This window comes from Catharus ustulatus, chromosome 2 (genome assembly GCF_009819885.2).
Source record: "Catharus ustulatus isolate bCatUst1 chromosome 2, bCatUst1.pri.v2, whole genome shotgun sequence".
In the NCBI taxonomy this organism is placed as follows: Eukaryota; Metazoa; Chordata; class Aves; order Passeriformes; family Turdidae; genus Catharus; species Catharus ustulatus.
In genome coordinates this window covers 119,481,666-119,508,908 of record NC_046222.1, presented here as the reverse complement: position 1 = coordinate 119,508,908, position 27,243 = coordinate 119,481,666, and the positions used below count along the sequence as shown (strand labels likewise).

The 27,243-nt window shown below is 47.0% G+C and overlaps 1 protein-coding gene across 3 annotated transcripts; it reads right to left on the bottom strand.

The window, feature by feature from the left end:
* On the bottom strand, positions 1 to 22,390 carry LOC116992382 (cystathionine beta-synthase-like protein). Of its 3 annotated transcripts, none has more exons than XM_033051946.1 (17): positions 22,226 to 22,390; positions 16,836 to 16,964; positions 15,942 to 16,153; positions 15,614 to 15,720; positions 14,793 to 14,927; positions 12,568 to 12,647; positions 12,001 to 12,135; positions 11,420 to 11,489; positions 9,254 to 9,345; positions 8,353 to 8,478; positions 7,582 to 7,666; positions 7,331 to 7,436; positions 5,813 to 5,887; positions 4,981 to 5,115; positions 3,944 to 4,052; positions 1,441 to 1,525; positions 1 to 208 (listed from the first exon to the last, which is right to left on the bottom strand). In XM_033051946.1, the coding sequence occupies exons 2-17, from the start codon at positions 16,875 to 16,877 to the stop codon at positions 99 to 101; spliced, it is 1,704 nt and encodes a 567-aa protein (XP_032907837.1). In that variant the 5' UTR covers positions 16,878 to 16,964; positions 22,226 to 22,390; the 3' UTR covers positions 1 to 98. The 3 variants fall into 3 exon arrangements, with proteins under 3 accessions (XP_032907837.1, XP_032907838.1, XP_032907839.1); XM_033051947.1 differs by lacking the exon at positions 22,226 to 22,390 and adding an exon at positions 21,234 to 21,315; XM_033051948.1 differs by lacking the exons at positions 1 to 208; positions 1,441 to 1,525 and having other exon boundaries at positions 3,950 to 4,052; positions 5,004 to 5,115.
* Between the last annotated feature and the right edge of the window lie 4,853 nt (positions 22,391 to 27,243).

Genomic DNA, 27,243 nt, shown 5'->3' with positions numbered 1-27,243 from the left:
AAAAAAAAAGAGAAAAAAGAAATTCTACTTAAGACATAGATGTGATTCTTTGTTTGAGGCTGGAAAATGCCGAGGAGGCTCCAGGTTGGTGCTTGGTTTTAGATGGATTTCCTCTCCCGCTCCCGCGCGGTCACAAAGTTCAGGAGGTCGATGGCTGTGACGATGCCAAACACCATCTGCCTCTTGCTGGAGGAGCCATCCGTGTGGTCTGCGTGGAAAAAAAGGCAGGTCTGGCTCCAGGAGGCACAAACACACCCTCTCCTGCTCGGTTTTAGTGGCAGTGTTTGTAAAATTGGGGGCTGAGCCTGGCACACAGAGGGCGAACACAAAAGGAACTTTGGGAGAGTCACAGAGCAAGGGACAGGGATTTTCAGCTCAGAAAAGCTCCTCATCTAAAGGGACACTGAGCCTTTATGGAAGGAAGGATAAGGATCCACTGGATTTATTATTTTTGACACAAGAATTCAAAACCAGGACCTCATGTTATAAAGTGGATTTTCCTCAAACATTAGTTACTCAAAACAGCTGCAAGTGGCATTGCCCCATTGGAACCAGGGGCCACTTGAATGGCCCAAAGGAACCACATTTTGAGGAGGAAATGTGACACAACCATCTTCCTCCATCCCTGTCAAATACATCAGTATAAATCAGTATAATTTAGACACTGATTTATAGTGTAAGTATAATCAGAATCAGTATAAAACCCACAATATCCCATTTATATCCAAAAAACACACTAACCATTTCATCTTTGCTGCACTGAGAGCACAGGTTCAAGTGATTTTCTCATTGTGACCTGGGAACCAAGTGGCCACATGACCTCCAACCCTTATCAATTGTCTAAATTCCTAAAATCTGCCTGTACTGAGATGTTAGATCTACTTCTATACCCAGTTTTTTCAATCAGCTGCACTGTCCTGGGCTTTTTATCTACTCAATCTCTGTTTCACTGCAAGCTTCCAGTGAGATTCCAGGTTTATAAACACTCAGCTCAGAGCCAAGAGCACATCCTTATGGACATCATCAGGAACAATCCCAGGTTTGATGGCTCTTCTTCTTCCAGTTACACTTGAGAAGCTAAAATCTCATTTCTCAGTATTTGTAACTTTGCAAAGTTTTCTGCTATTAGGAAGATTAAACAGGAAAAAATATTATTCACATGTAATAGTGATACACCCCAGATTTGAAGATTTATTTAGTCTTATTAATCCTAGAATGGTTTGGGTTGGAAGAGTCCTTAAATTTATTTTGTTCCACCAGAACAGGTTGCTCCAAGCAACCAGGCTGGCCTTGAACACTTCCAGGGATGGAAATCAGGCTTAGTAGCACAAAGTTAGACACAGAATGAGGATTTTGCTTTTTCAGAGTTCACACATTCACACTTGCTTCTTGTTACCACCCAAAGGTTTGTTCTCACAAGGTGCAGTGCTTTGTACTCACATTGAATTTGTTCATGAACCACCAGAGCAAAGTGATCTATTTCCAGGATGTGAGAGAGCTTCCCCAAGTTGTCTTTCAGGTTAATCTGAGGAGAGAGTTTACAAAACTTGAATAAAGCAGTCCTTTCTATGTTTAGTGGTCAATAATCCCCATACATTTCCTACAGAACTAAAATCAATACATTCAGCTCCCACCTGAAGCACTAGAAAACAACAAATCAAGGCCAACTTGAAGCAGGACATGAAGTTATTCCTTCCAGTTCTGTAAACATAATGAATATAATGAAGATCTGAAAAATGCTAATAATCAAAGAAGGTCAAGTGTTCCATGTGTCTCAACAAAAGGAAAAGTCTTTGCATTTGGTGATTTTATTCTAAGACTGAAAGAGTGAATGAATCTAGTTGCAAATTATTGTGGAAGTGAATATGATCTGCAAAGGTAGAAAAGCCCAAACAAGCCAAAAAACAAAACCAAGGGTGCAAGACTGCTCAGCTAGCACTGGGTCCTGGTGCAAATGAAGGAAATTAATAATCCCTTTTTTTTTTTGTGAAGTTCAACTTTGCTAAGACTGAACAAGAAAGCGCCCTGTGTCAACTCTGAAAAAATACAGATATTTCCAGAACAGTTCAGCAATCCCCTGCTGCAATCATTTTAAAAAATGCCTAAAACTGCTCAAACCTGAGTGAACAGATGAAGCAGCAGCCACAGCTCCATTAACCAGGTGACTCTCCCCAGCACCCCCAATCTGACATACTTCTATTAAAGGAATTCACAGCCAAGCACAGTCTTGCACTGCAGCTTCAAAAAGTCTCAATGTGAGAAATAAATGCCACAGCATGACCAGTGAACATGGAGCTGTGTCTCCATCCTGGGAGCCAGAGGATTCCCAGCAGCCTGTGTCTAAGGGACCAGACTGAGGAACCAATCCTTAAACTTGGGGCCAGGACAGGAATGAGGTGGGAAATCTGGATCTGCTGCCACATGGAGTCACCCATCAGCCCCAAATCTGTCCTCAGGGCTGGGCAGGCTGCAGATAACCAGCACAAGCAGCCCCTTGGCGGCACTGGGACAGCCAAGAAGGAATCAACATGCCTAGAGATGCTCAGTGGAAATTTAACAGAATCCCCACAGTTTTCACCTCCTTGTTCAAGCTTCTCAAACATTTTCCCCATGGTTTTTCCCACACTTAGGCTTTGTTTTTAAGCTTACCAGGTCTCTAGGCAGTGAGTACTACACTGCACATGACTGGGAACCCAAACCACTGGAACTAACATCTGACTCCACAAGGATGGCTCCTCCCTCCACTAACACTTGTTTGGGTTGGCAAATTATCCTGCAGCTGGTGTTTCAAATCCCCAGAGCACAATTGTACCAGGGACTTTCAAAAAAGCTCTAACCATTCTGCTTCCATTTGAAGAGATTATCATAAAATAACTGTGGTGATCCTAGCAAAGCAGGCCACCCATGTTATAAAATCACAGCATGTTTTGGGCTGGAAGGGACCTTAAGGATCCTCCAGTTCCAACCCCCTGTTGGGCAGGGACACATCCCACTATCCCAGGATGCTCAGAGCCCCATCCAGCCTGGCCCTGGACACTTCCATGGATGGGAAATCCAGAACCTCTCTGAGCAACCTAAAAAAGCCAAAAGATCCATCTTTCCAAAATTTACCTTTGCCCTGATTTACAGGCTAAGCCTCTTATTTGATGCAGGCTGTGGAATCCCATGTAGGACATCAGAAATTATTTTGGTGACACAGATGATTCATTTTTCCAATTCCACTCATAAACAAGCCAAATCAGCCTGACTAAAGTGGTAAGAGAAGCAAAACTCACAACACTTCTGAGGTTATTCCAGAAGAATATTTCTGTTGTGCATTCCACCACATTTCCCCATTAACCCATCAATTCAGATGGAAAATAACCATTTTTAGTTAACATGTCAGCAGTACCACAGCTTGTGTCACTCCCAGCCTCCACCAAGAAAATACCAGAAATAAAGGGAAAAGAAAGGTTAAGCTGTTCTGTACTACAGAAGCCTTCAAGCTGCCCATGGCAAGAGCCACAACCTCAGAAGTGCAGAGATTTGGCTGATGCAGCCAACACCAGAGCAGCCACAGAACCCATCACACACCACCAGCCCCAGAAAGTCTGGAGGTGAACATGAACTAAGCAGTTGTGTTACGCACCACATTTCCCCATGATGTTGGATTATCTGTCTGGGGAGGAAAAAATAAATTTACATTTGAAGAACCAGCATCCTTGGGTGGCTCACAGGGTGAACAGAAGCATTAAACACAGTTTCAGAACACAGCACTCAATGCACTTTGGATTGTTGGAACTTAAATCCTGATGAAAACTAAAGCATTCCACATTTTTAAAATAAAATTCTGTGCTCAATAACAGCTGCTGGCATGGTCCCAGGTAAACCTCACCCAGTGTTTGCACACCTTGTCTAGTATTTGCAACCAGAGAACCAGGAGCTGCAGAATATACCTCCCTACCTGTTGAAATTGCTTGTAGATTACTTTTCTGACTTCATCAGAAGGTTTAACTTTTCCAACAAGCAGTGAGGAAAGCATGTTACCCAGGGTAACCATGCCCAGGATCACCCTGGGGAAGGAGACACAACACAGGGATAAACAACACAAAAGCCTCAGGTGTTCCTGTGGAGAACAGCATCCCCTCTCAGCCAGCCTGGAGGAGTCAGTTCAGCTGCTTCATGGTAATAAAGCAGCATTACTGATGGTACACTTGGATTCTGTGTGTCTGCAGGGGGCAGATACAGCTCTCAGAGTTTCTGGAGACTCACACAAGGCAGCAGGGGCTGCAGGTCCCTCTGAGCACCAGGACCTTCTCATCTCTGCTCCTTGCAACTGCAGAGAGCTGCCTGCAATCCCAGAGAGCTTTTGGAAAGCCCAAACTACTTCATTATTCCACACTCTCATCTGTGCTTTTGAAAGGTGTGACAGCCAGGGACAAGCTCACCCCAGTCTGGCTCACTTCCCCTCTCCCTGTGAGGGTACAACAATTCATGCCTTGGGTCAGCACAGCTGAGCAACTCTGCAACACTCAGACTGTGTGCAGAGACCTGCAGGGTGATACAGCACATTCCAGCTTGCTGGGGACACCCTGGTTCACAGGGGTCACTGCAGCACTGCACTGGAGCACAGGGTGCTGAACAAACTCTGAAAGCTCTGACAGAGGTGGGCATGTTTGGGGTTGGTCATTTTAAATAGGAATTTTTGCTTTACTTAAGTTAAACTGGTATTATTAAGAAAAATTATAAATTATCCTGCAGAGACAAAATGAGTAAGTATATCACAATAATCATTAGAATCATGAGAAGGGCAGGACAATCCTGGCAAGAAAACACAAACCCACCATTGGTGTGTTCAAGGCAACATTTCTGAACTGCATTAATAAATGAAAAAGGATGAGTGAGAAGACATTGTATTTCCAGCAGGCACTTAAAAGGCATTCCTGAGGGCCTGGTGAGGAAGTGATACATATGGATAAAGAGTGATATATGTGGACATACCCAGATTCATCAACAACTGGTACCTGGTCGAATCCCTTCTCCCGGAGAATTTCCACAGTCTTGGCACAGGTGACAGTGGGCAGCACAGTCAGGGGGGCAGAGAGGCTCAGCTCCTGGATACTGATGTTCCACCACCTGGAGATGGAATGAAAGACAAACCCATGCAAGTCCTGTGGAGAGCACAGAGCCAGTTCTTCATGCACAGTGGCCTCCAGCACCACGGGAATGACAAAAGAGGGAGAGTCAGGATTCAGCCTGAGAGTCAATAAAGGGCTCTCAGGTGTTACTCCCAATATCAGAAAGCCACTGAAATGTGAGAGGGCTTGAAAATGAAAACCCTTTGCCTCATTTCATCTGCTTTCTGTGATTACAGATAGTCAGTGGAGAGCACTAATCTCCCCAGTTTCATTATTTATCTCTCACACAGAAAAAATTGCACTGCTATTCAGACCTATCTGTATTTGCAGTCATTATAGGCAAGACTTTAGGGAAGATTCCCTTCCACCTATGTAGACTTGGAGTGCTTTGCACTCAAGAACTCTGATTTTGGAAGGATTCTCTGCACAATTCCTTTTTTTTATTAATTCCAGATATAGTGCTTTTCATTAAAAACACCAAACATTAAGTACCAAATTTTCATCTGCTGCCATACAACTCAAGGAAAGATGTCAACTAACTAAAGCAGATTTGATTAATATCTGCAATTATAAATCAAGACAATAGCATGAAAGATCAAAGGAGAAGTGTAAATTGAAATGAGCTTTAAATTAGCAACTGCCATAAACTAGATTGAATAGACTGATGAAAATCCAAATGGATTTGACAGGCTTACCAAGGTTTGTTACCAAGGTCTTCTTCTTTCATGAACCCTTTCTGAATCATCCATTTGTCACTCAAGAACTTGGACCTGCAGAAGTGAAAAGCTCATTAGCAGGGGTTGAACATCTGACAGCAAACAGAGGTTTTGAATAAAACTGTTCACAGCTCACTGTCACCAACAGCTGAAGTGTAATTGGAAATAACCATCATTTGCCATCCAAGTTTAGCAGCCAGGGACATGGAGAAAAAATACCCATGGAAGAAAAAGGAATCTCAAAGGAAACAAAGCTCCAACTGCATCAGCCCCCTGCAATATCATAGGGACATAGCCTGGAATGGAGATGTGTCTGTCTGCAGGTTCTGTTTGTCTAATATTGAACTAGATGCAACATGGGTCAGGAAACTCAGCTAAAAATACCATGTTCTGGGGTATGTTTCAATGTGATTGGAGAAAAACTTCTCAGCACAGCTCAAAGCTCTGACACTTCCCTCTGCAAACTCCCCCTGAGTGTGGCTGCTGGATCCTGCTGTGGGCACAGGAACCCTTCCAGGAATGGGATAACCAGTGATCCCCCACAAATAATACAGTGAATGCAAGGCTTCTGTTGTGAAAAATGCTAACCAGTGATGATTATCTACTGAAATCACAGCTCAGCTTCAAAAGGGAAAAGATCCTCCCTGCTCCATGTCAGACCCCTTTTAGATATCTCAGAACCTGTGCCCCAGAGATCCTGCTGGGATAATGTCTTGGGTTACAATACAGAGTGTGATAAAAGGTATCTATTCTATCACCATCTGTTGAGGGTGGGGACAGTGATCCTGATCTCCCTGGGAGATATTCTGCTAATGGGCCATCCACTGAAACCAGGCAGGGCATTGTTCTTTATCTTTTCACAACCCATCCTTCCTCCAGCCAGTCATTTTCTGCTCATGGCCATTGAGTCCCACTGTGGGACTGATAAAATTACTGCATCCCATTGGGAGTTGCTCCAGCCAGGGGGAAGAGCCCAGCATTTCTTACCAAGATAAAAACAGAGGTGTTGGGACACTAAGGGAGCCCCTTTCTCCACTGGACTCCAGAGGAAAACCGGATTTCTCCACATCACCACTGGAGCTCCGGAGGGAAACTGCACCTTGTACAGGAGCACTGCTCCAGCTGAGCCACATCTGTCACTGCAGGAGGATGCAGCCACCATGGAATGGGACTGCTGCCAACACCCTGCCTGACGGGTGTCAGGTTGTACTCTGACTGTGTCAGGGTTTGGAGTTTGTTCTTTGTAGTACTGTATTTCTATTTTAATTTCCCTAGAAAAGAACTGTTATTCCTAATTCCCATATCTTTGTCTGAGAGCCCCTTGATTTCAAAATTATAATAATTTGGAGGGAGGGGGTTTACATTCTCCATTTCAAAGAGAGGCTCCTGCCTTTCTCAGCAGACACCTGTCCTCCAAACTAGGACAGATAACCAGGTGTTACAAGCTCTGAGGGACTCCCTGAGCCCATTCCCAGGGAGAAAGCAGCAGCTCCTTACATGTAGTTCCTGATGGAGTCGGGGCAGATGACAACGCAGCGCTGACCCTCCTTCAGCTCCTTGGCTGCCTTCACAGCCACAGACATGGCACTGCCCGAGCTGCCACCTGCCAGGACACACACAGGGGCAGAGCCATCACATGAGGACAGCAGAAGAGGGGAGGAGACAGAGCAGAGGAGCCCAGAGTGAGGTCTCAGTGATCTGCACAAGGCTCCCACAGAAGGAGGAAGGCACAGGGTTCCTGCCCTTACCACACAGCAGCCCCTCCTCGCGGATCATCATCCGTGCCAAGGCAAAGGACTCCTCATCATTGCTCTTGTACCACTGGTCCACTGTCTGGAGAGGGGCAGGAGACAGAAACAAGGCTCTGTTTAAATGAGGAGGCACAGGGGAGCTGCACAACCAGTGTGAATTCAGCCTCAGCTCTTTGAGGAACAGCTGCCCTATGGAGCCCGGGGTTTCCATCCTCCCCCAAATGCCAAGAGGGGTTTCCTTGCCAAGGTTAGAGGATCACACCAGCACAACAGGCTCCTCACTGGAAGCTTTCTGTGAGAGCAGGCTGCTGTGAGTCTCAGGCAGCAGCAGCTTCCTCCCCTCCTGGAAGCTTCCCAGGGACACAGGCTCAGCTCAGGGCACTTAGCCACTTTGTCCAGGAAGGGCTGGGATGCTCTGCTGAAAGGTTTTGTTTCACTGTTTTGGGGGTTTTTGATTGCTAAGTTGGTGTTCTTTGTTGTGTGTGTTTTGTTTTTATTGTGTGTGTTTCATGACTGCTTTTTTTTCCAGGTGTGTTCTGGGGTTTTTTAAACACAAAAATAAGTGTGTTTTGTAGGAAAATCCACTTATCTGTGGCCAGTTCAGAAGCCTTTCAAGGGCTGTTTATGCTGATGGAAAGAACAGGAATAGTTCTGCCAGCCCTTCCATTTCAGCTCTGAGAAATGCTTCCCTAAGTTCCCTCTGCCTTTAACCTCACTCCTGCATCCCTTCAGAGGGCAAAGGGCAGTGAACGAAGCAGTGTGACTTACAGATCTGTCCAGCACTGTGGGGACAAAATCATATCCAATTCCTTCCACTTCATACATTGTCTTGTCAGTCTTGTTCAGTTCTTCTGGTTCAGCAAGGATGGAGCCTTCAGGATCCACACCTATGATCTGGAGAAGCAGTTTGCACTCAGCCCCTGTGAGCACTGGCCTTGTCACAGCTGCTGGTGGCACACAGCCAAGTGACAGCAACCTGCTCTCCTGCTCATTTCCTCCTGGCAACACTCTCCTCCCCTGGGAGCAAAATGCTCTGCTGCTTCCCTTGGAAACCCATCCCACCTCCTCAGCTGTGGGCACTGATGGCACCACTTGTTCTACGTGGGGTTTGCTTGGTTGAAACAGAATACAGGGTTTCCCTGAGACAAGGCTGTCCTCATTCACATGCCAGGCACCATTACAGACAGCTCAAAGTGAAAGCAGAGCAGTTTTGCTTTCTTTACCACTCCCTGCCTGTGTAGGAAAATTCCCATGACTGAAGGATCCCAAGTTCTGTGAGGAAATCTGAGGCATCACAGAGGGAAACACAGAGGTTGGTGTGTGCAGAGACAATTCCACTGGGCAGAACCTCAGCAGCTCCAGAGCAGCTGGGGAAGGCACAGCCAGGGAGGAAAGTCAAGGCTGAAGAGCACACAGCACAGAAGGAATTTTCCAGGCACCCCATGGAGGGATCTGAGGGTCAGTGTTCATCTGCTGAGCCAAACCTGAACTCTGCTCACCAGTGGGACAGAGCACAATGATTTCAGACACTCTAAAGCCCTCTCTGCAGCCAGAACTGCCTTTTAACTGAGAACACCCCAGGGCAGGCTGACAGGGATTGGGATGTGCCAAGGGGAGCAGTTTGAGAGAAAAGGAAAAGAAAGAGAAAAGCAGGGGGCTTCTCACTTACTTTGCACCCTGGGCACTTCTCCTTCAGCTTTCTGGAGATGCCAGTGATGGTACCCCCTGTGCCAGCCGTGGCCACCACCATGTCCACCTTTCCTGGTTAAGGGTGTGGGAGAGAAGTGTGAAATCTCCAACAGAATGTTGGACTGAAAGCTCCCTTACATCTAAAAATGGACTTTCTTCACCAAAAATGCACAAAGTGGCTGAAAAGGGCAGGGTAAGGCTCTTTGCTTCCCAGGAGCTGTCGTGAGACCTGCCTTGAAACTGCAGTGCTCAGTCATCATTTTCCCCAGCAAGGGTTTTGAAATGTCCAGCCAGAGGCCTGGCAAGGCACCAATCTGTGGCACTTTGGACACAGCTGGAGGTGGCCCACAGAGCTGACAGCTGCAGTTTTGCTCTCACTGTATTTGCTGATACAGATAATTCATTCTCTCAGTTAAACTGAGCAGCCCATTATGCTTGCTGAGTAACTGAGTGAGTGCCAAGAGCATGGAACAGGCATCCCTGGAGAGAAATGTTAGCACAACTACTCCCTCATTTTCATGTGAAAAAGACTGTTTTGGTCACTAGGACTCAGAGTGAGTGTGGATGTGATAGTTCATCTCTGTGTCACCACCTACAGCTTCTCTGGTGCATCTACATGACAGCTTTGTTAATTTAAAAAAAAAAAATGGATTTTTAAAAGGTCACCAATTCACACACAAATTGGTTACCAGGCAAAAGAACAACACCCCACCAAGCAGGGGTAACTGAACAGTGCCTGGGCTGTAAGGGGGAGTAAATAGAAACAAGAAGCCTAAGCCTGGAACTCATCTGGACTCTTGGTTTGTGGTGTGGCAGCTTGTAAAAGTGTACTCACTTTAACTCAAAGTTTGTCACAAAAAGACAAGCCAAATCCTCTGAACAGCCAGAGCTTTAAGAGGGAAGAGAACCTTGCACGTGGTCTTCACCTTAATGCAAATTAATTTAATTGCTGATTTTCTTATCAGGGGGGCCAATCAGAAACTGCTCTGTTTAATAAGGCAGATCTGGAGCCTCCTGTGTGAGTCCCTTCTGTCCCCTATGGAAATGCTGCAGCATGACAGGGAATGTCCCCAACAGCTCCCAAACCAACTCCTGAGCTGAGGAATGAGCCCAGCTGAGGCTCTACTGCCACAGCTCAGCCCTGCTGGTGCAGCTGTGACACACAGCAGCTTGTGCTCCTCAGGACTCCTAAGTGGAGATGCTTCCAGTGTACTGGAGTATTTGCTCTGGGAGTGTTTAAACACCTATTTCTGCATTTGAGATCAAAGAATGAGCCTATTCCATACCAGTCCACCTACAGGGTTGGGTTTTTTTTAAGGTAACCTAAACATCTGCTTTCTCCACGTGCTCACAGGCAGAGAAGACTAAAAAACAAAGAATTCTTCTTTAATGGAAAAAATTGGAATTTTTTCCCAAAAAATTCCCCAAAAATTTCCCCAAAAAATTCCCCCCCCCAAAAAAAAAAATCCAAAAAAAATCCCCCAAAATCCCAAAAATTCCCCCAAAAATCCCCCAAAAAATCCCCCCAAAAAATCCCCCAAAAAAATCTCTAAAAAATTCCCCCAAAAAACCCAAAAAAATTCCCAAAAAATTTCCAAAAAAATCCCCCAAAAAATCCCCCAAAAAATCCCCCAAAAAAATCCCCAAAGAATCCTCAAAAAAATTCCCAAAATTCCCCAAATTTTTCCCAAAAAAATCCCAAAAAAACCCTCAAAAAAATCCCCCAAAAATCCCCAAAATTCCCCAAAAAGTTCCCAAAAATGCACCAAAAAAATCCCGAAAAAAGTTCCAGAAAATTCCCCAAAAAATCCCCACAAAATCCCCAAAATTCCCCCAATTTTTTTCCCCAAAAATTCCAAAAAATTCCCCAAAAATCATCCAAAAATTCTCAAAAAATTCCCAATTCCTGCCCCATAGATTCCCTGCCCCATAGATCCTCTACCCCATTAAAAAAAAAATTTTTAATGGAAAAAAATTCATTACTATGACTTCTGAAATAAGATAATTCTAATGACACACAGCACGTGTATGGGGTTTGCTTTATCAAAATCTGTGCTGTTCTCATCTGAGGTTTCATTCCCCAAGGACACAACAACAGGGCTCCAGCAGGGGCTCTGTGGAGGGGCTTGGCAGCAAGCAGACCTACCATCACACTGCTGCAGGATCTCCTCAGCTGTGGTGTCATAGTGGGTCAGGGGGTTGCTGGCATTGCGGTACTAAATGGAAAGACAGCCATAAAACAGATCAGAAACACAAAAATCACATTTTGAGGGAGGTCAAAAACATTTCAAACAATCTCCAAGCCCCACAACACCTAAGCATACTCTCTGCAGAATGCTTCATTGTGTATTATCTGGGACTAGACCTCCTAAGTGACCTAATTTAAGCACAGTCCTAAGGTGCCAGCACCCTCCCATGCCCAAATCAGTCCTGCCTGTGGGACAGCACTCTTAGCAACATGACCCCTGTGTCCATTCTTCCTCACAGGATTGCCAACTCGCTGGAAATAACACAGAAGTGATATAGTTTTGGCAAACACCAGCTCACTGCTGCTCTCTAGTGACTGTAAAAACTTCCTTTCCTACAATGTGGTGACTGCTCGGCTCCAGCTCCACATTTGGGGCATCTTCTCCTCCAGAGACACATGGAGAGCATTGAACAGACAGCCCAGAACACCAGAGAGACTCCTCCATGCTCCACCTGCCCCTCTGACACCTTGGCTCTCACCTGGTCCAGGATGTGTGCGTTGGGAATTTCATTCTTCAACCTCCAGGCCACTCCCACGTGAGATTCAGGAGAATCAAATCTGGCTGTAGTTGGGGTCCTCACAATCTCAGCACCCAGAGCTCTCAGGACATCAACCTGCAGCCAATCAAGGTGGTCACAAAACCCCAAAACACCCTCAACAGGCTCCCTCCACACTCAGCCCCAAGGCCAGAATATTTGCAGAATATTCAAAGCTTCACCCTCTGCTCAGCACGGGACAGCTAACCTGGGCACAGACAGCCACTTCAATGTGCCAGGCAAACCTCAGCTTGTCTTGACACATTTAAAACAATAATGGGAGTTTTCAAAGTGGCAGTGCTGTGGGGATGGCTCTTAAAGACATTTTCTATCCGTGGCCCCAGCCTGGATTTCTCTGGGCACTGGCAGCAGCACCTCACCTCAGCAGAGTTTTCCCTGGCCAAGAGCCTGCACCTTTGTTGCTGAAGCCCCAGCACTCATCTGCACCAGGAACTCTGCAGGTGCAAACATATTTCTCTTTAAATTCTTGAAAAGAGAGGCAGCTCTGACCTTCTCCATGCTCATTTTCTCTGGCATGACGATGATGCAGCGGTAACCCTTCACCGCGGCCGCCAGCGCCAGCCCGATCCCTGCAAGCAAGAAAAGGCACGCAGAGCACTCAGTGAGCAGCAGCAAAGCACAAAACCCACAGTGCCAGCTCTGGCACGCCCTGGCTTTCATCAGATTTTCACCAGAGCCTTGAATGGAGTGTCTGCAGAGGGGTGGCAAAGGGGAGGTTTCTGCCTGTTGGGTTTACAGGTGCTGAAACTCGTTTGAGGTTCACAGCCCAGAGAAAGTTTAGCCAAGGGTGGGGAAACTTGATGTGTGCAAACTAGCTTTATGCACATCACCTTCCTCCTGTCTCACCCACTTCATTTTTCCAGAAGTAATTTGGGAAAGGAATGTGCTTTAAGCTGGAGGAGACTAAAGGAATCACTATTGACTCACTTCTGCATAAATCCCTGCTTGCAATGTGCTGAAACTTAGTCCTGTCTAAAAACAAATTATTTAGATGCTGTTGGTGATTGAACCACCCTGACTGTTAGGGACAGACATCTCATTTCTACTCTGGACATCTGGACCTCCAGCCTGATTCCTGCCTGCACCTGAAGAGCTGAGCTCTCAAGTGCTGTCCCTGTGGAAGAGAAGCTCACACTGCTCTGCTTTTGTGTGGGTTGCAGAGGGGAGAAAAAACTCCCCACCCTAATAATCTTTAGCTGTTCTTGTAAGAGAAACACAACTCACACCTCAAACAACTGTACTGTTTAATACATTGGGAAGGGAAAGTTTTCTCAGTATGTTACAGATAAATATGGATGCCCAGATACACAATAAGACAGCAGCAGCCTCATTAAAGCCAAAGGCTGAAGAGAAGTCACCCAGATCTTTATGGTCTGTGATGAAGAAAGGGTTTTGAGACCTGAACTCTAATACTTTGTACTTTCTGCTACTGATCTGGAAATGCAGCAAACATTAAAACAGGACTTTGGCTGAGGGAGAATTGGGATGCAGAGAGGATAAAAATATAACACATTAGCTCTCACATTCAACATACTCAGTAGCTCTGAGCAGTGGAGAGCAAAAACCAATTCTCTCAGGTTACTGTGTGCCCTGGTCTTTGCTCTTATGTGACAAAAAAATCAGCTTTCTGAAGTCATTGTCCTGTATCTCCTTTAGTTCTGCCTTTTTTGGAGCCTGTGGCAAGGAGAATAATTTATCAGGTACTGACCCAGAGAGAGGGGTGTCATGGCAAGACCTTGCATACTGGAGGAATGCAGCACACAAGGGCATTTTCCACCCCATGCCATTGTTCAGCCACACTCACAAAGCTTCAGCTGACCTGACTGCCCCCAGGACCCTCTGACACCCCTGAGCAAACAGCAACAGATGTGAATTCCCAGTTTTCTGCTGCAGGCTGGAGAACTGGTCCCAGATCAGCTCATCCCTCCAGCAAGATCAGAATAAAGATCTGCCTGGTCTGTGTCTGCCAGAATGCAGCAGTGGGTGGAAGTCCAGGGAAAAGTGTCCTGAACACATCAGGCAGCTTGTAGCTCACCCCATGAACCTCAGAGGAGGAGGCAGTGCATCAGATATTTAACTATTTCCATTTAACTACATTCTGTATTTGGTATTTGACTCAAGGGGGGATATTCCAGGTGTGTTTGACCTCCCATGAGTAGAGCAGCTTAACATAATTACAGGAGCCAGAGTTAACTCCAGACTGCTCAGATCAGCAGATGCTCTGCCCTGGCCCCTGACTTAAAGGGGACTGTTCCTTCCTCCAGCCCTCTGAGGAGGAAATGTGGACCCAGAGGGACTCTGCTGACAATCCAGGAGTGCAGGGGCTCTGTCAGGCAGTGCTGCAAGGATGCATCAGCATGGAAAGGGCTGCTCCTCAAACCTGACAGAGGAACCATGGCAGAAAGAAGGGGGAGATCCAGAGTCACACCAGTGTTACGGGTGCCTTTTTTCTACAATAATTTCAGACTTGAATTCCTAAACACTCTTGAGAGTCTGGCTTAGCACTTCTTTTAAAGCAAAGAACTCCTTCCCACCTCTCTGGTCAGCACAGGACTCTGCAGAATTGTTCCTTGTGTGAGATGGAAGAGGCACTGCTCCCTGCACCAACACAGGCAGGAAGAAATTCCCTTTCCTCCTTGCACAGGCACCCTGCCTTTTCCAGAAAAAGCACCACAGCATTCCCCCCACACTTTCCTCAGTCTCTCCATCCCTACCTGTGTTGCCAGAGGTTGGTTCTATGATGGTGTCCCCAGGCTTCAGGATGCCAGCCCTCTCAGCATCCTCCACCATCCTCAGGCTGATGCGGTCCTTCACGCTGCCCCCGGCGTTGAAGAACTCACACTTGGCCACTGCAAACACACAACAGCAGGGCTGCAAGGGGTTTCAAACCTCCAGCTCCACCCCTGTCCTGGGCAGGGACACCTTTCACCACAGCTGGCTGCTCCAAGCCCCATCCAACCAGGCTTAAAGCCTGGTCCTGCTCCTTTTCTGGTAAGTTCTCCAGTCAAAAAAAGTTCTGATCAAACTGAGGTTGCTCCCCATGCCCAGCATTAATCCCTCCACCACCTTCCAGGACTCTGATCAGAGCCTCCTAATATCTACAGCATGGCTGGGTTTGAAAACTCAACCAAACAAAAAAAACCATTCACTGACAGTTTCAGCCCTTTAATCATTCTCAGTGATCTTTAGTGATAACTGCAGAGCTGCATTTTGCACACACTGATGAATGCTCTGAATAGGAGAAGCAGTCAAAAATTTCACACAACTTCTTTAAATTAAAAAAATTTTCTATGGAAAACATTTTGTGTTTTCAACAGAAATGGAAAATCTGCAAGAATTGTTCTCATGAGGCACAAACTGAAAAATGTTTTAGATGACCAAATCCTAAAAACCCAAAATTTCCAAGGAATTTTTCCTCACCATTTCCTGCCAATTACCTGCACACCTGTGGCCAGGTTATATGACACTGCTAACCCAACTACCCAAGTTTCTGTAACAGTGTTTGTTAGTTTGCTCTCTGCCTGCAGCAACTCACAGAGTTCACACTTGAGCCCAAAGTGCTTCCCAATCTTGTTGATCCGCACCATAGGTGTATTGCCAACTTTATTCAGGATGCTTGGCAGGATCTTTGGAGGCTCTGGCCTGGCACAAACACAAACAAAGTCACTGCATGCACACAACAACTACACAGCATTTATTGCTTTTGATTTCAGCCAGCTTTCTCCTTTATCAGGCTGGTTATTTTAGCTGTTTTAGTTCAAAGGAATATCCATTGGATACAAACTCACAGCATCAGGTCCTTGATCCAAAACATGGATTAATGAGACCTGGATTTGTGCTGAAAATCAGCAAATACCACTTACAGGGTGGTGTGATGATGGGGGGAGGCAGAGAGGGGTTTCCCAAGCTTCCAGGTGCACTTGCTGGGTGTATCAGGGCGGATCCACTGCCTCTCCTTCTCGTTAGCCTTGCAGCTCTCAGTGTCCACCCCACCAGAGTTCACATATCTAGCAGGTGCATGAGGGCATGAGTTTGTATCTGGCTTCTTCTGGGAAGGAAGAGTAGGGATTCCATTCTTGGGGGAAGGAGAAGGAAGAAAGAAAAATAAATATAAATAAAAAGAGTTGATGTTTCCACAGTACTGTGAGGATGGGGGAGTGTTTCAGCATCATCTTGGTTTGCCAAATCCTTATCACCACCATGAGAATCCTGCACTGCAAGTTCAGGAGCTCACCACAGTGCTCTACACAGATAATTTAAACACACATGTGCTCACTGTAACAAGCCTCCACAGCTACAAAAAACCCAGAGCCATTCTCATGGGAGACAACCCTCCCACACCAAATAAATCCTCCCCATTCCAAGGAATACAGCAAGACTGCTTGGTGACTGATTAGAAAACTGTGCCAGAAAGCTCTGCATTGCTGCTGGTGGCCATAAGGAATTCTTCTTTCCTCCACAGCAGCTCAGAGCCCCATCCAACCCAGCCCTGAAACCTCTTGGTCTTGGCCCTTCTTCTCCACCAAAGAGTTCTGATAAAACTGGATATTTCTCTCCTTGTCCATCCTGCACTTTCTCTCAGCACTCCCAGGCATTAACCCCTTTGGTTTATTTTATTTATTTTTATTTATTAATCCCTTGCCTCCACAGAATTTCAGCAAAATGACCTAGGAATCTCCCTGGAAACAGGCAGGGCTCTCCCAAATCCTGGTGATGGAAAGATGGGCAAACAAGGTTCCCCAAGGGCCAGTGAGTACCTTGGACACAGGAACAGGCCTTTCTGATACGAACTTCTCCATGGTTCCTGCTGGGGGTGGTGGCACAGGAAAATGGATTTTCTTCAGGAGAACAACTGTTGGGTCACAAGACTGGGATCCTCTTCAAAGCTGCAGATCATACAAGTGAGAAGGAAATAAAAAACAATTAGGAAACTCTCTCACAGGGGCAAAACACACACACCTTTTTCATAGCGGAAAAAACAAAAGCTGCAAAACAAAGCAAAGATGACTTCTATATACAGGATTAAAAATAAATCATGCAGATGTGTTGTGCAAGATTGATTGGGGGTCCCCCAGAGCCAGAAATAACCACAAAACCTTCTGCAACTCCAGGAGCTTGAAAGCCACAAAAAGCAATAGGAAATACTTCAGTTCACAGGAAATACAGTCCTAGGGACACAAAGGATCAAAGGGCTTCACGGTTCTGTCCCCAAAGACCCTGAACACAACTTTGGGAAAAGTTTTATCCAGGAACAGAGGCCCTTCCACCCTCGAGGAGGGCAGAATTTCACAAGTTCCTGCCCAAAATTAATTAGTGTTGCTGCATATAACACACACAGCAAACAGTTCGTGCTTCTGGCAGCTTTCTGCTCCAGAAATTAGTAAATACAAAATAGCAAGTTCATTTCTCCTACCAGTTGTTCACAGAGCCTGATTGCTTCCTATTAATTGAAGACAAAAGCTGGCTGAAATAATGAAAGGCATGAGGGTTTGGGTTTTTTTCCCTTAATATTTGTTTCCTTCATCACTGTTTTGCAGCAAGGTTCAGCTCTTTCCATTACTGAATTGTGCTGGAAAGGGTCCCTGGCCTCATCCTCCTCCTGACAGATGCACACAAAATACATATTTAAGATCTCAACTGGAAAAAAATCTGGATCACAGCATCAGTGACCTTTAGTATTTGATCCTGCAAGTTAACATGGGCCACTGATCACTGCTGCCTCAGGCACACCAATGCCCCTCCTGCATGCTGCTTGGAAGAAAATGCCTAAAGCATTTAAACTGCTCTCCTCTAGGGAAAAAAAAAATAAACTCTGAAAATATCAACTTTCCAGACTGATTTTGAAATAATTTTCCTTCAAGATAAAAAAGATTTCCATGCCATCAAAATGATACAATCCTGTTTAATCAGGTTAACACATGCCCAAGAGCCAAGATGGATATAACCTGCCCCAGACCACTGAGCAGGGTTAGAATGAGAGACACCAGTCTAAAAAAATCAAAGACCCCATAAATACACAAAATCTAACACCAACCTGATTCCAGTCCCAGAACAAAACCCAGCCCTCATTCCTCTTTTTAGGATACTCTGGTTCACAGCCCAGAGTATCAGTGGGGTTTTTTTGGTAAAGGAAAAATACTGGAGGAGTTTCAAGGTTTCCTGTGAGGCACATGCTCCCTCAGACAGCTGGCATGAAACACTGGACACAGACAGGGACTGCCTCTGGTAACACTAACATTGACAAAGTCCAGCTAAAAAGGGGGTCTTGCTGCCAAAGGATCAAATAATTTCATAATGCAGGAGAAAAGCAGCAAGGGTTTAGAGACAGGAAACTGCAAATTTTGTTCCACTTCCAACTTATCATAAAATAGGAGCACAAAACCTTTAAAAGCTTTAGAACATCAGCTCTCAGTGTCTTTCAAGAGTGTCCAAAAATTGAGATGAAAGAGGGTGAAATCTATTGCAGTAAAAAAAAAAATTAAGAGGTTTACAGTATTTGTTCTTTGTATTGATGGCAGGAAAGAAATTAATGTGGCTGTCCAAAAGCTGCCTTTTGGAGGATTCCCTCTGGACTGGGCAAGGCAATAGCATCTCACTTCCTCTACTGGAAGGCTAAAAACTTAATAATTTACTAACAGCAAATCCTATTACTTCTTGAACAGCAGAAACTGAGAAAAAGCTGTATTTATTGCCCTCAAATAAGCTGTGAGATTCTCTCACATTTTTATAATGGCAATACTTGACGTTTGATCAAAGCTTCAATAATGGGGACAAAAATGAGGAGAGGAACAAAAAGCTAAACAAAAATCCCGTCACCAAATATTAACCTTAATCAACACAATTCATTGCTTACAGCCCTAGGTGACACAACCTCAGCAAAACAGGGGCAGAGGTGGTCTAGGACATCCAAATCCCCACCCTGATCCTCCCTACAGGCCCAAAATAATCTTTTTTTCTGGGGAGGCAGGACAGGAAGATGGCAATTCTGCTTCTGTAGCTGCAGCTGAACACTGCTCAGGAGATAAACTGCAGGAAGAGCTGCCCACCTTTAGGGAAAAAAAATTCTGTCAGCCTGAATTTAATTTTCCTGTAAAGAGGAACACTCACAAAACTAGTTGGGGTTGTGGGTAGAGTCTAACTAGAATAGCCTGACTAGCTCCTGCCATTATATCTGCAGATCACACAAGGCAAAAAAAAAAAAAAAATTAATCAGAAAGACAATTTACAAAGCCACTTATACCTAAGTCATGAAGAGGAGTGGGACTCAGAGGTGTGAGACCCAGAAAGTGTCATGGGCAAGGCTCACACCCCTGGATGCATCTCCACAGGGAAACCAAGACCTAAACTATGTCTCAGCTCCTGGAGAACAGCACTGGAGTGAAATCAATCCCTGAGCAGCCTGAGCTGAGCTCAGTGCCCAGATGAGTCAGAGCTGCAGCTCCTGTGGCTGTGTTCAGTGTGTGAGATCAGCACTAATGCACTGTACTGTTTAAACATCCATGTGCAACTTCCAAATGAACTGGAGCCTGGCCTGGAGCACAGAGGGAGCTGTCTAAAGCAGGTGTGAGAGCTGAATCAGAGGGACATGGCCCCAGGGCTGACTGCTCAGGGATGAGATACAGAACTCCATCATGCTGCAGCCTGAGAAAGGGAAACTTGATTATGTTAGCAGGTACAAATAAACCACTCCAGAACAGTTCTGCTCAGCCTGAGCACCACAGAGCTGCAGGACTTTGTAGATAACCAGATGCAGCAGTGCCCATCCAGCCTTTGGAAACACCACAGCTGTGAGAGATTAAGGAGAAAGTCAAACGTTTGGGTTGGTTTGCTGCTGTGGTTTTTCTGTGAGTGTGTGTGTGTGTCCTTACTACTTCCTCAGGAGCAGCCATCCCTCCTGTGTCAGGAGATATCAAGTGACCTGAAGTAACAGGGGAATGAATTAACATCTGGCTACAGGAAGAGATCCTTAGAGAATCCAAAATTTTATTTCCATTTAGTCCTGCAGAGCAGGTGAGCACACGTATGTCCTCTCAATGATCATTAAAAGCCAGCTTGGCACAACTTTCTAAAGAAAGGCAGTTCTTTAATGCCCTCACCTCTCTAACACTGCAAAGATTAAACTCTGGCAGCAAAGCAACTTCCACTGCTGGGGCAATTGTTAATTTAGAAACCAGGAGAACAGGGGAGTGTTGAGTTTGCTGTGCCTGCAGCCTCACACAGGTGTCTGACAGCTCCATTTCCTGAGTTCACTGCAACCCTGCCTACCACAATCATGTGATAAAACTTCTGAGTGAAGATTGATGTCTTCAGGAGCACAGCAGCATTAGAGAAAAGACTGGAGAATGCTTTATCTATGCAGTCAGAAACTTTCAGTCTTTCCCTGCTTCTAGCTCCCCTTCCTTAGCACATAGAGATGAACCAACACTGCAGCAGTGCTCTTGATCTGCCCAGGGAGAGGAGGATCCCAGGCAGGGTGACAGAGGCTCACAGATTAAAGCTGCCCAGCGTGACAAGAAGAGGGAGCTGCTCTCATTTTTTGACCATGTCTGTAAGACAGGCAGAAGCCCAGCACCTCTTCCCCAGCATCACGGTGCCTCCTGCAAGGCTTCACAACTTTTGTCAGCCCAGGCACCTCTGATAGAGGCTGGCAGAGAGCTGGGCAGGAAGGCAGCTCTTGGCTGACGTGTGTTTTGTGGGAAAGACCAGCTGCCACCACTCTGGCTGTCCCCATGGAGTTCCAGCAGGATCCCAGAGCAGCCCTGCTGTGTGCCTGGTTCCTGTGTGCACATGCAGGTCACGGATCAGTAGCCAGAGGCCAGCCCATCCCAGCCACCCTGGCAGGCTGCTGTGCTGCCAGCGCCAGCTCGGTGACGTCCCTGAGCCTGCACGCTCCAGGGCACAGGTCACTCGTGACCCTGCTGCCACCACCCTCGGCTCCAGGAGAGCTGGGTAACACACACCGAGGGTATGGCAGGGTACCAAGAGCCGCCAGCCAGTTTGGAAAAGGATGCTGAGTGCAAATGTCCCAGGACTGGTATCTAGACCACACTTCATCAGTGGAGATGGAACTACAGGAGAGAAACAGCAGGCTCTGAGCAGGTCCCAGTTCCCCAGGAAATGCCTTTTCTCTCTCACATGAGATCCCCACGTTCCACCTGCCTCCACGCTCCGTGTTTTTCCACCTTTCCACAGCGCAAGCGTGGCAGAACACGGAGCTCCCGTGTCTCAAAACAGCAAACAGACTCCTGGCAAGGGTAAACAGAGTGAGCAACCCTGCTGGAACGGGGCCCAGCACTCCAAAACCTCCACGGTCAAAGGATTTAGGATTACAGAGATACACAGCAGAATAGACACTCAACCAGGAGCAGGAGAATCACTCGTCTTTCAGGTTGTGGCTGGTGCAAGACACTAGCAGCGTTATTAACACTGCTACTGAACAGCTCCCTCAGCTCCCAGTCAAGTTCAGATCCCTCCCAACAGGGGAGGGGTAATATATGATATTAAATGTGAAAAATAAGCTTCGTGGTCCAGTGCATCAGCCAGGCTTGCCAAAAAAACCTTGCAGGAGAACCTCGTGGCACCCACGAGAACAATGGGCAACGAGCCAAGCCCAGCTGGAGAGCCGGTGCCAAACCCCGAGGAAAACCCAAAAGGCACAACATCATCTTGTGAACCTGCAGGAAAAGCAGAGCCCACCTCTGCTCCCAGCTCGGAGGAGGCGCTGCCGGGTATCCTGCGGCCCGTCCTGGGCATCCAGCAGAGCCAGCACCGCCCGGGGCTGCTCCGGGGCTCCCCGACCCGCGGCTGCCTCTCCCCGGCATCACCGAACCGAAACAGAACCGCAGCTGTGCAGCACAGAACGGCTCCGGCCGGAGGGAACCCCAGCGCGGCATCTGGTCCAAAGTCCCCGCGCAGGCAGAGCCCTCCCGGAGCACATGGCACCGCATCCGGACGGTTCTGGAACATCCTCACCCAGGGACACCCCACCGCCCCCGCGGGCCCTCCGCAGCCCTCCACCCTCCATCCCCGCGGGGATGCGGGGCACGCCGGCCGCTCCCCGCTCCCCTCCCCATCCCGCTCCCGCGGATGATGCAACCTGTGCGCATCGGGATGCCCGCCCAGCCCTCCGCTACGGCCGCCGCCTCACCGCGCGATCCGGGCGCTGCCCAGGACACGGCCGCTGTCGGGGTGGTGGGGATGGTGACGAGGTGAGGAGGAGGATGATGATGAGGATGATGAGGAGGAGGATGATGAAGGCGCGGAGGATGCGCGGGGTTTAAGAGGAGCCCGCGAGCCTCGGCCCCGCCCCCCGCGTGCCCTGGCCACGCCCCCTCGCGCCTCAGCCCCGCCCCCAGAGGGCGGAAACGGCGCGGCGAGCGCTGATTGGTCAGCGCGGGGGCGTCGGCGACTCCGAGCCAGCCAATGGGAGCGCGGTGCGCGGGGCCGGAGCGCTCGGCGGTGTCCGGAGATATCCGGGGATGTCCAGTGATGCCCGCGGATGTCCGGTGATGTCCCTCGATGCCCGGCCGGATCGCTGAGGGAATCCCGGGGAGAAACACCCAGCGTTTACCCACAGAGCCTCCACAGAGTGCCCAGTTCTGGTCGCCTTAGTTCAGGAAGGACATTCAGGTGATGGAGCATGTCCAGAGAAGCTGGTGAAGAGTCGAGCACGAGTCCAGTGAGGAGCAGCTGAGGGAGATGGAAGTGCTTACTCTGGAGTGTCAGGGCAGACCTCATCACTGTCTGCAGCTCCCTGACAAGTTGTAGCAAGATAGGACTCAGCCTCTTCTCCCAGACAAACAACAACAGGACAAGAGAAAATGGCCTCAGTGGAGGTTTAGGCTGGACATTAGGAAGAGGTTCCTCACATAACAGATGATCAGACATTGGGATGTGCTGCCAAGGGGCGTGGTGGAGTCACTGTCCCTGAAGAGACTGGATGTGGCACTCAGTGCCATGGTCGAGTCGCTGTGGTGGAGATCAGACAAAGGTTGGATTGATGATCTCAGAGGTGTTTTCTAATCTAATCCATCCTGTGACCTTGGAGAAAGGGCTCTGCCAGAGCACCTTTGAAGGGCCTTAGACACTTCCAGGGATGGGGCAGCCACACCTTCAGGAAACCTGTGCCAGATCCTCACCACCCTCACAGTGAAGAATTTCTTCCTGATACATATTCTGAGGCCATTCTGGTGGTGTCTGAGAGTGTGACAATGAGCCATTCACCTGGGAAACAGCTCAGTGTCACAAAAGCTGCATCATCACTTTTGTGAACACGGTTTGATGATGCAGAACACAGAGTGCAGGTGAATTTAATGCACTCCATGCAAATTATCTCATAGTAATTCTTAAAAAGTTGCTCTAGATTATGCAGAAAGTTTTTTAAAAAAGAAAACCAATAAAACCCACAGAAATCCTTTCATAAAAGGCCTTACAGAGGGAAGTTCTTCAAGAACTTCATAGCCTGTGGTTCTGGAAAGTCCAAGCAGCAATTTCTTCTGTATCTATAAAAAGTACCAATACAGAGAAAAGCAGTTCAAGGTAGTTTATTTTAGGACATGAGATTCACCCTGAAGTGTTCCATGTGTTTCAGGCCATTGAAGGAGTTGGGACAGCTGTATGTCTCCATCTGCACATATACTCTATAGTGTATACAGCTATTTGGAGAGCATTGCATGCTGTAGAAATAGGGAAAATAAGAAATAGGATGTTTTAATCAAGTAGTAAAAGTGAAAGAAAAGACTTTCCAACTGGATGTGACTGGTCTGAAGATGAGGGACCAGTTTCAGCATTAAAAAGTCAAGGGTCTGTCTCTCTGGTAAGAAAATGGACCATGACTGGAATGTGGGGTGACATTTATGAAAAAAATGCAGGAAAACACTGAGCAACTAAAAACAAATCAGGAGAAGAGCTGGATATTTTATATTTGCCATAAATAAAGACACTGAAGCAGCTGTCTCATTACATTGTTAAAAACTCACAACTTGCACAGAAACATCCACATCAATGACAAATTACAGAATCACAGAGTCACTAAATTGTGAGTTGGAATGAACCCACAAGGATCATCAAAATAAAATTTCTGATTAAAATGACACTGTTTTCCCTACCCTCCATATTCTAATTTTACTACAGGAGAGTTTACTAGAAAAAAGCATTCTTAAACAGAGCAATTAATTACTCTAAATCATGGTTTGCTTAGTTAATTACATCTGAAATATGCTGTAAAGTGACATTTTCACAAGTAACTATTAGCCCCACATCAGTTAGAAAAATGTGGAATAAGATTGTGGCTTGCATGTGGTGCAGCTAAATTATGGGATGGCACAAGAGCAACGCAGGGTGTGAAAATGGGGATGTGAAGATGGCCTGGCCCTTGGGTTGGGTCTCAGAGAACCAGGGCACACACGAGGTGAAGCTGTGCAGAAATCCATGAATATTTGGAACAGGAGGAGGGCAAGCACTGCAGGCACAGCCAAGGAGGGACATCCATACCTTTCATGCCTTTCAGGAGGGACTGGGGAACAGCCCTGAATCAGCTGTTCTCTCTGAAGAAGTGCCAGCCTTGCAGCAACCACTGCAACTTCAGGCAGATGGGTGTTGAGGTATGGAACAGTCAGCACAGATGGATGTGCCAGATCCTGAGATGCAAGACAGACACCTCAGAGGAAACTTGTAAGACCAAGTGACAGCACCAAGTGTGTTGGAAACTATCCCAACATAATGTGTGAGGCAAATTAGAGGGGTTTGTAATTGCAGCACAGCTCTGCTCTCAAGATTCAATTTCCTTCACCAAGGCAGCAGCCAGGTGAGGAATGGTTTGGGTTGGAAGGGACCCTAAAGAATCTCAGCAGGGACACCTTCCACTCTCCCAGGCTGGTCAGAGCCCCAAACAGCCTGGCCTTGGACACTTCCAGGGATGGGGCATTCACAGCTTCTCTGTGCCAGGGCCTCACCACCCTCACAGGGAACAACTCCTTCCCAATATCCCATCTAATCCTGCCCTCTTCCAGTTTAAGGCCATTCCCCATTGTCCTGCCACTACCTGCTCTTCTGGAAAGTCCCTCTCCACTGCAAGGGAGTTCTGGTATACATAATAAACTGATTTAAAAGATCTCCACAGCAACACCAACCCATGCTGTGCCATTGGCATTAAAGCCATTAAAATCAATCATGGTGGCTGGGAATGAATACACACCACTAATTAGCTCCATTAGGGCTCAGCCCAATCAGTGGGACACAGATACTCCTCATCCCAGCCCTGAGAATAATTCCTATAAATCAGCACCAATTTTATAAGGAGAGCCACTTAATCCATTTCCTGAGATCTGGCAATGATTGGGTTTCTTTCTCTCACAAGGGTGGGTATAAAAGCAAAATTATGATCTGACCAGTGAAGTGACACCAACTGGAATATTAACATGGAAATAAACAGCTTCTTTAGGGATGGCAAGCAGAGAATGATGTTTCTTGTATCAGTGATGATTAGACATACTGAAGACTGAAAGGTCAAGAGGAGGAACCCCTTGGAGAAGTACAGGCTGTGATGAGAGAGAGGGAGGAAAATGTAAATGCTGTTGTGGTAAGATCACTGAAGGAGGAGATCAAGTGGAGGAGGCTTTTTGTGAGCAGCAGCTGAGGTCACCAAAAGAACTAATGGAGCTTTGGTGGCACCCAGAGCCCTTTTGGGAAGGGACGGTATAAGCCTATTGCACAAGTTCATGGAAATGTCTCCATGCAAAGGGAGGAAAACACAGCCCAAAAAGAATCACTCCTTATTTTAACTGCATGGGGTAAGCCACAATTTGGACAGAATCATATCCCAAATGATCTTTGGCAGCCTGGAGAAATTAGAAGAGAAGGTAAAATAGGAAGGTGGCTGATAAAGGCAAGTGCTAAATTTTGCAGCCAGGCAGGAGGAATAACCTGCTGGAGTGGCCATTACCTGGACAGTAATTGTGTGGAAGGGCTGACTCCAGTGCCAGGCAGGCTCAATGTGAGTCAACAAGGCCCTGCTCTTGTGTAAAAAGCAAACATCATACAGGGTTAAGCAAACAGGGATCCAGCCTGCAGGACACATGGCACTCCCAGCACCCCTGTGCCAGTGGGGAGGTGCCTTGTCCCACCTGGAATGACGTGGCCTGGGGAGCACAAGAAGGTGTAGAGAGAAACAGAGGCCAGGAGTAAAAACTGAAACAAGTGGTCAGAGAAAAAAATCAACTACAAGTACTACAAGGAGAAAATATAATTTGCTGATTGCTCTGCACTGCAGGTCTGTTCCCTTTGCTGAAGATGTTTTTTTTTGCTTGGAGACTGAGCAAGGAAGGCAATTAAATGGCTCTTTGTTGTGGTCACATGAAAGGGTAAAATACCAGGAGTCAAACCCTTGCAGAATGAAAAGTGGCCCAGACATTAATGAGACTGTTTCTTGGTCAGATTTTGTCTGTCAGACTTTGGAATTCCCCTCACCCATCTGCAGTCCAATTAATGCTGCATGCAATCCCCAAGGCAGTAAGGGCTGGCTGCTCACTCTCCTGCTGCTTTGTCCTGAAATCAGTTCTTCATGTCCTGCCTGGAGTCCCTTTATCAACTCCTCACTCCAGGACTTTTATCCTACAACATAAGAGCAAACATTCTGAGTGTTCACTGAAGAGAAGGAAAAAGGATGATGGAAGATGCAGGATGGTTTTGATCTGTGAGGTTCTCTCTCATTTCTCCCTGGGACAGCAGCAGAGCTCTCAAGGAAAATGGGTGGTGGAGAAGGGAGGAGCAATCGCTTCCCTTGGCCCTTCCCACAGCTCCCAGGCTGGTGCAGGGCCTGCAGTGGGAGCAGCTCCCTCCCTCCCTCTGCCTGGCCAGCATCCCAGACAGCTCCAGGAAGACAGTGAGGAGGATCTGAAACACATCCAAGATTCAGCTGAATAGGTAGCTAGACTTGAAATGAAGCCAGGTGCTGGCAAAAGCACAGCAGGCCTCAGCCTGGCAGACTAAAGGCTCTTCCTTGAAAAACAAGGAGCCAGGGAGACTCCATTGCTCCCTGCTGCCTTTCTCCCACTTTGTCTTGCTGCTCAACCAGAGCAGAAACTATTCTTTTTTCTCCAGACTACACGGGAGTGCAGAGCTGGAAGAGACCCACAGCGCTTAGGAAAACAGTGTTCTGCAGACTTT

What these genes read in the sequence shown, in the direction of transcription:
- LOC116992382 (XM_033051946.1), bottom strand. Translation starts at nt 16,877, where the DNA reads ATGGAGAAGTTCGTATCAGAAAGGCCTGTTCCTGTGTCCAAG. An exon ending in AGAAGTGCCCAGGGTGCAAA is followed by an intron (nt 8,479 to 9,253) that starts GTAAGTGAGAAG and finishes CTGCTTCTCCAG; the next exon opens with ATCATAGGTGTGGATCCTGA. An exon ending in TCTACAAGCAATTTCAACAG is followed by an intron (nt 1,526 to 3,943) that starts GTAGGGAGGTAT and finishes CTCTCTCCTCAG; the next exon opens with ATTAACCTGAAAGACAACTT.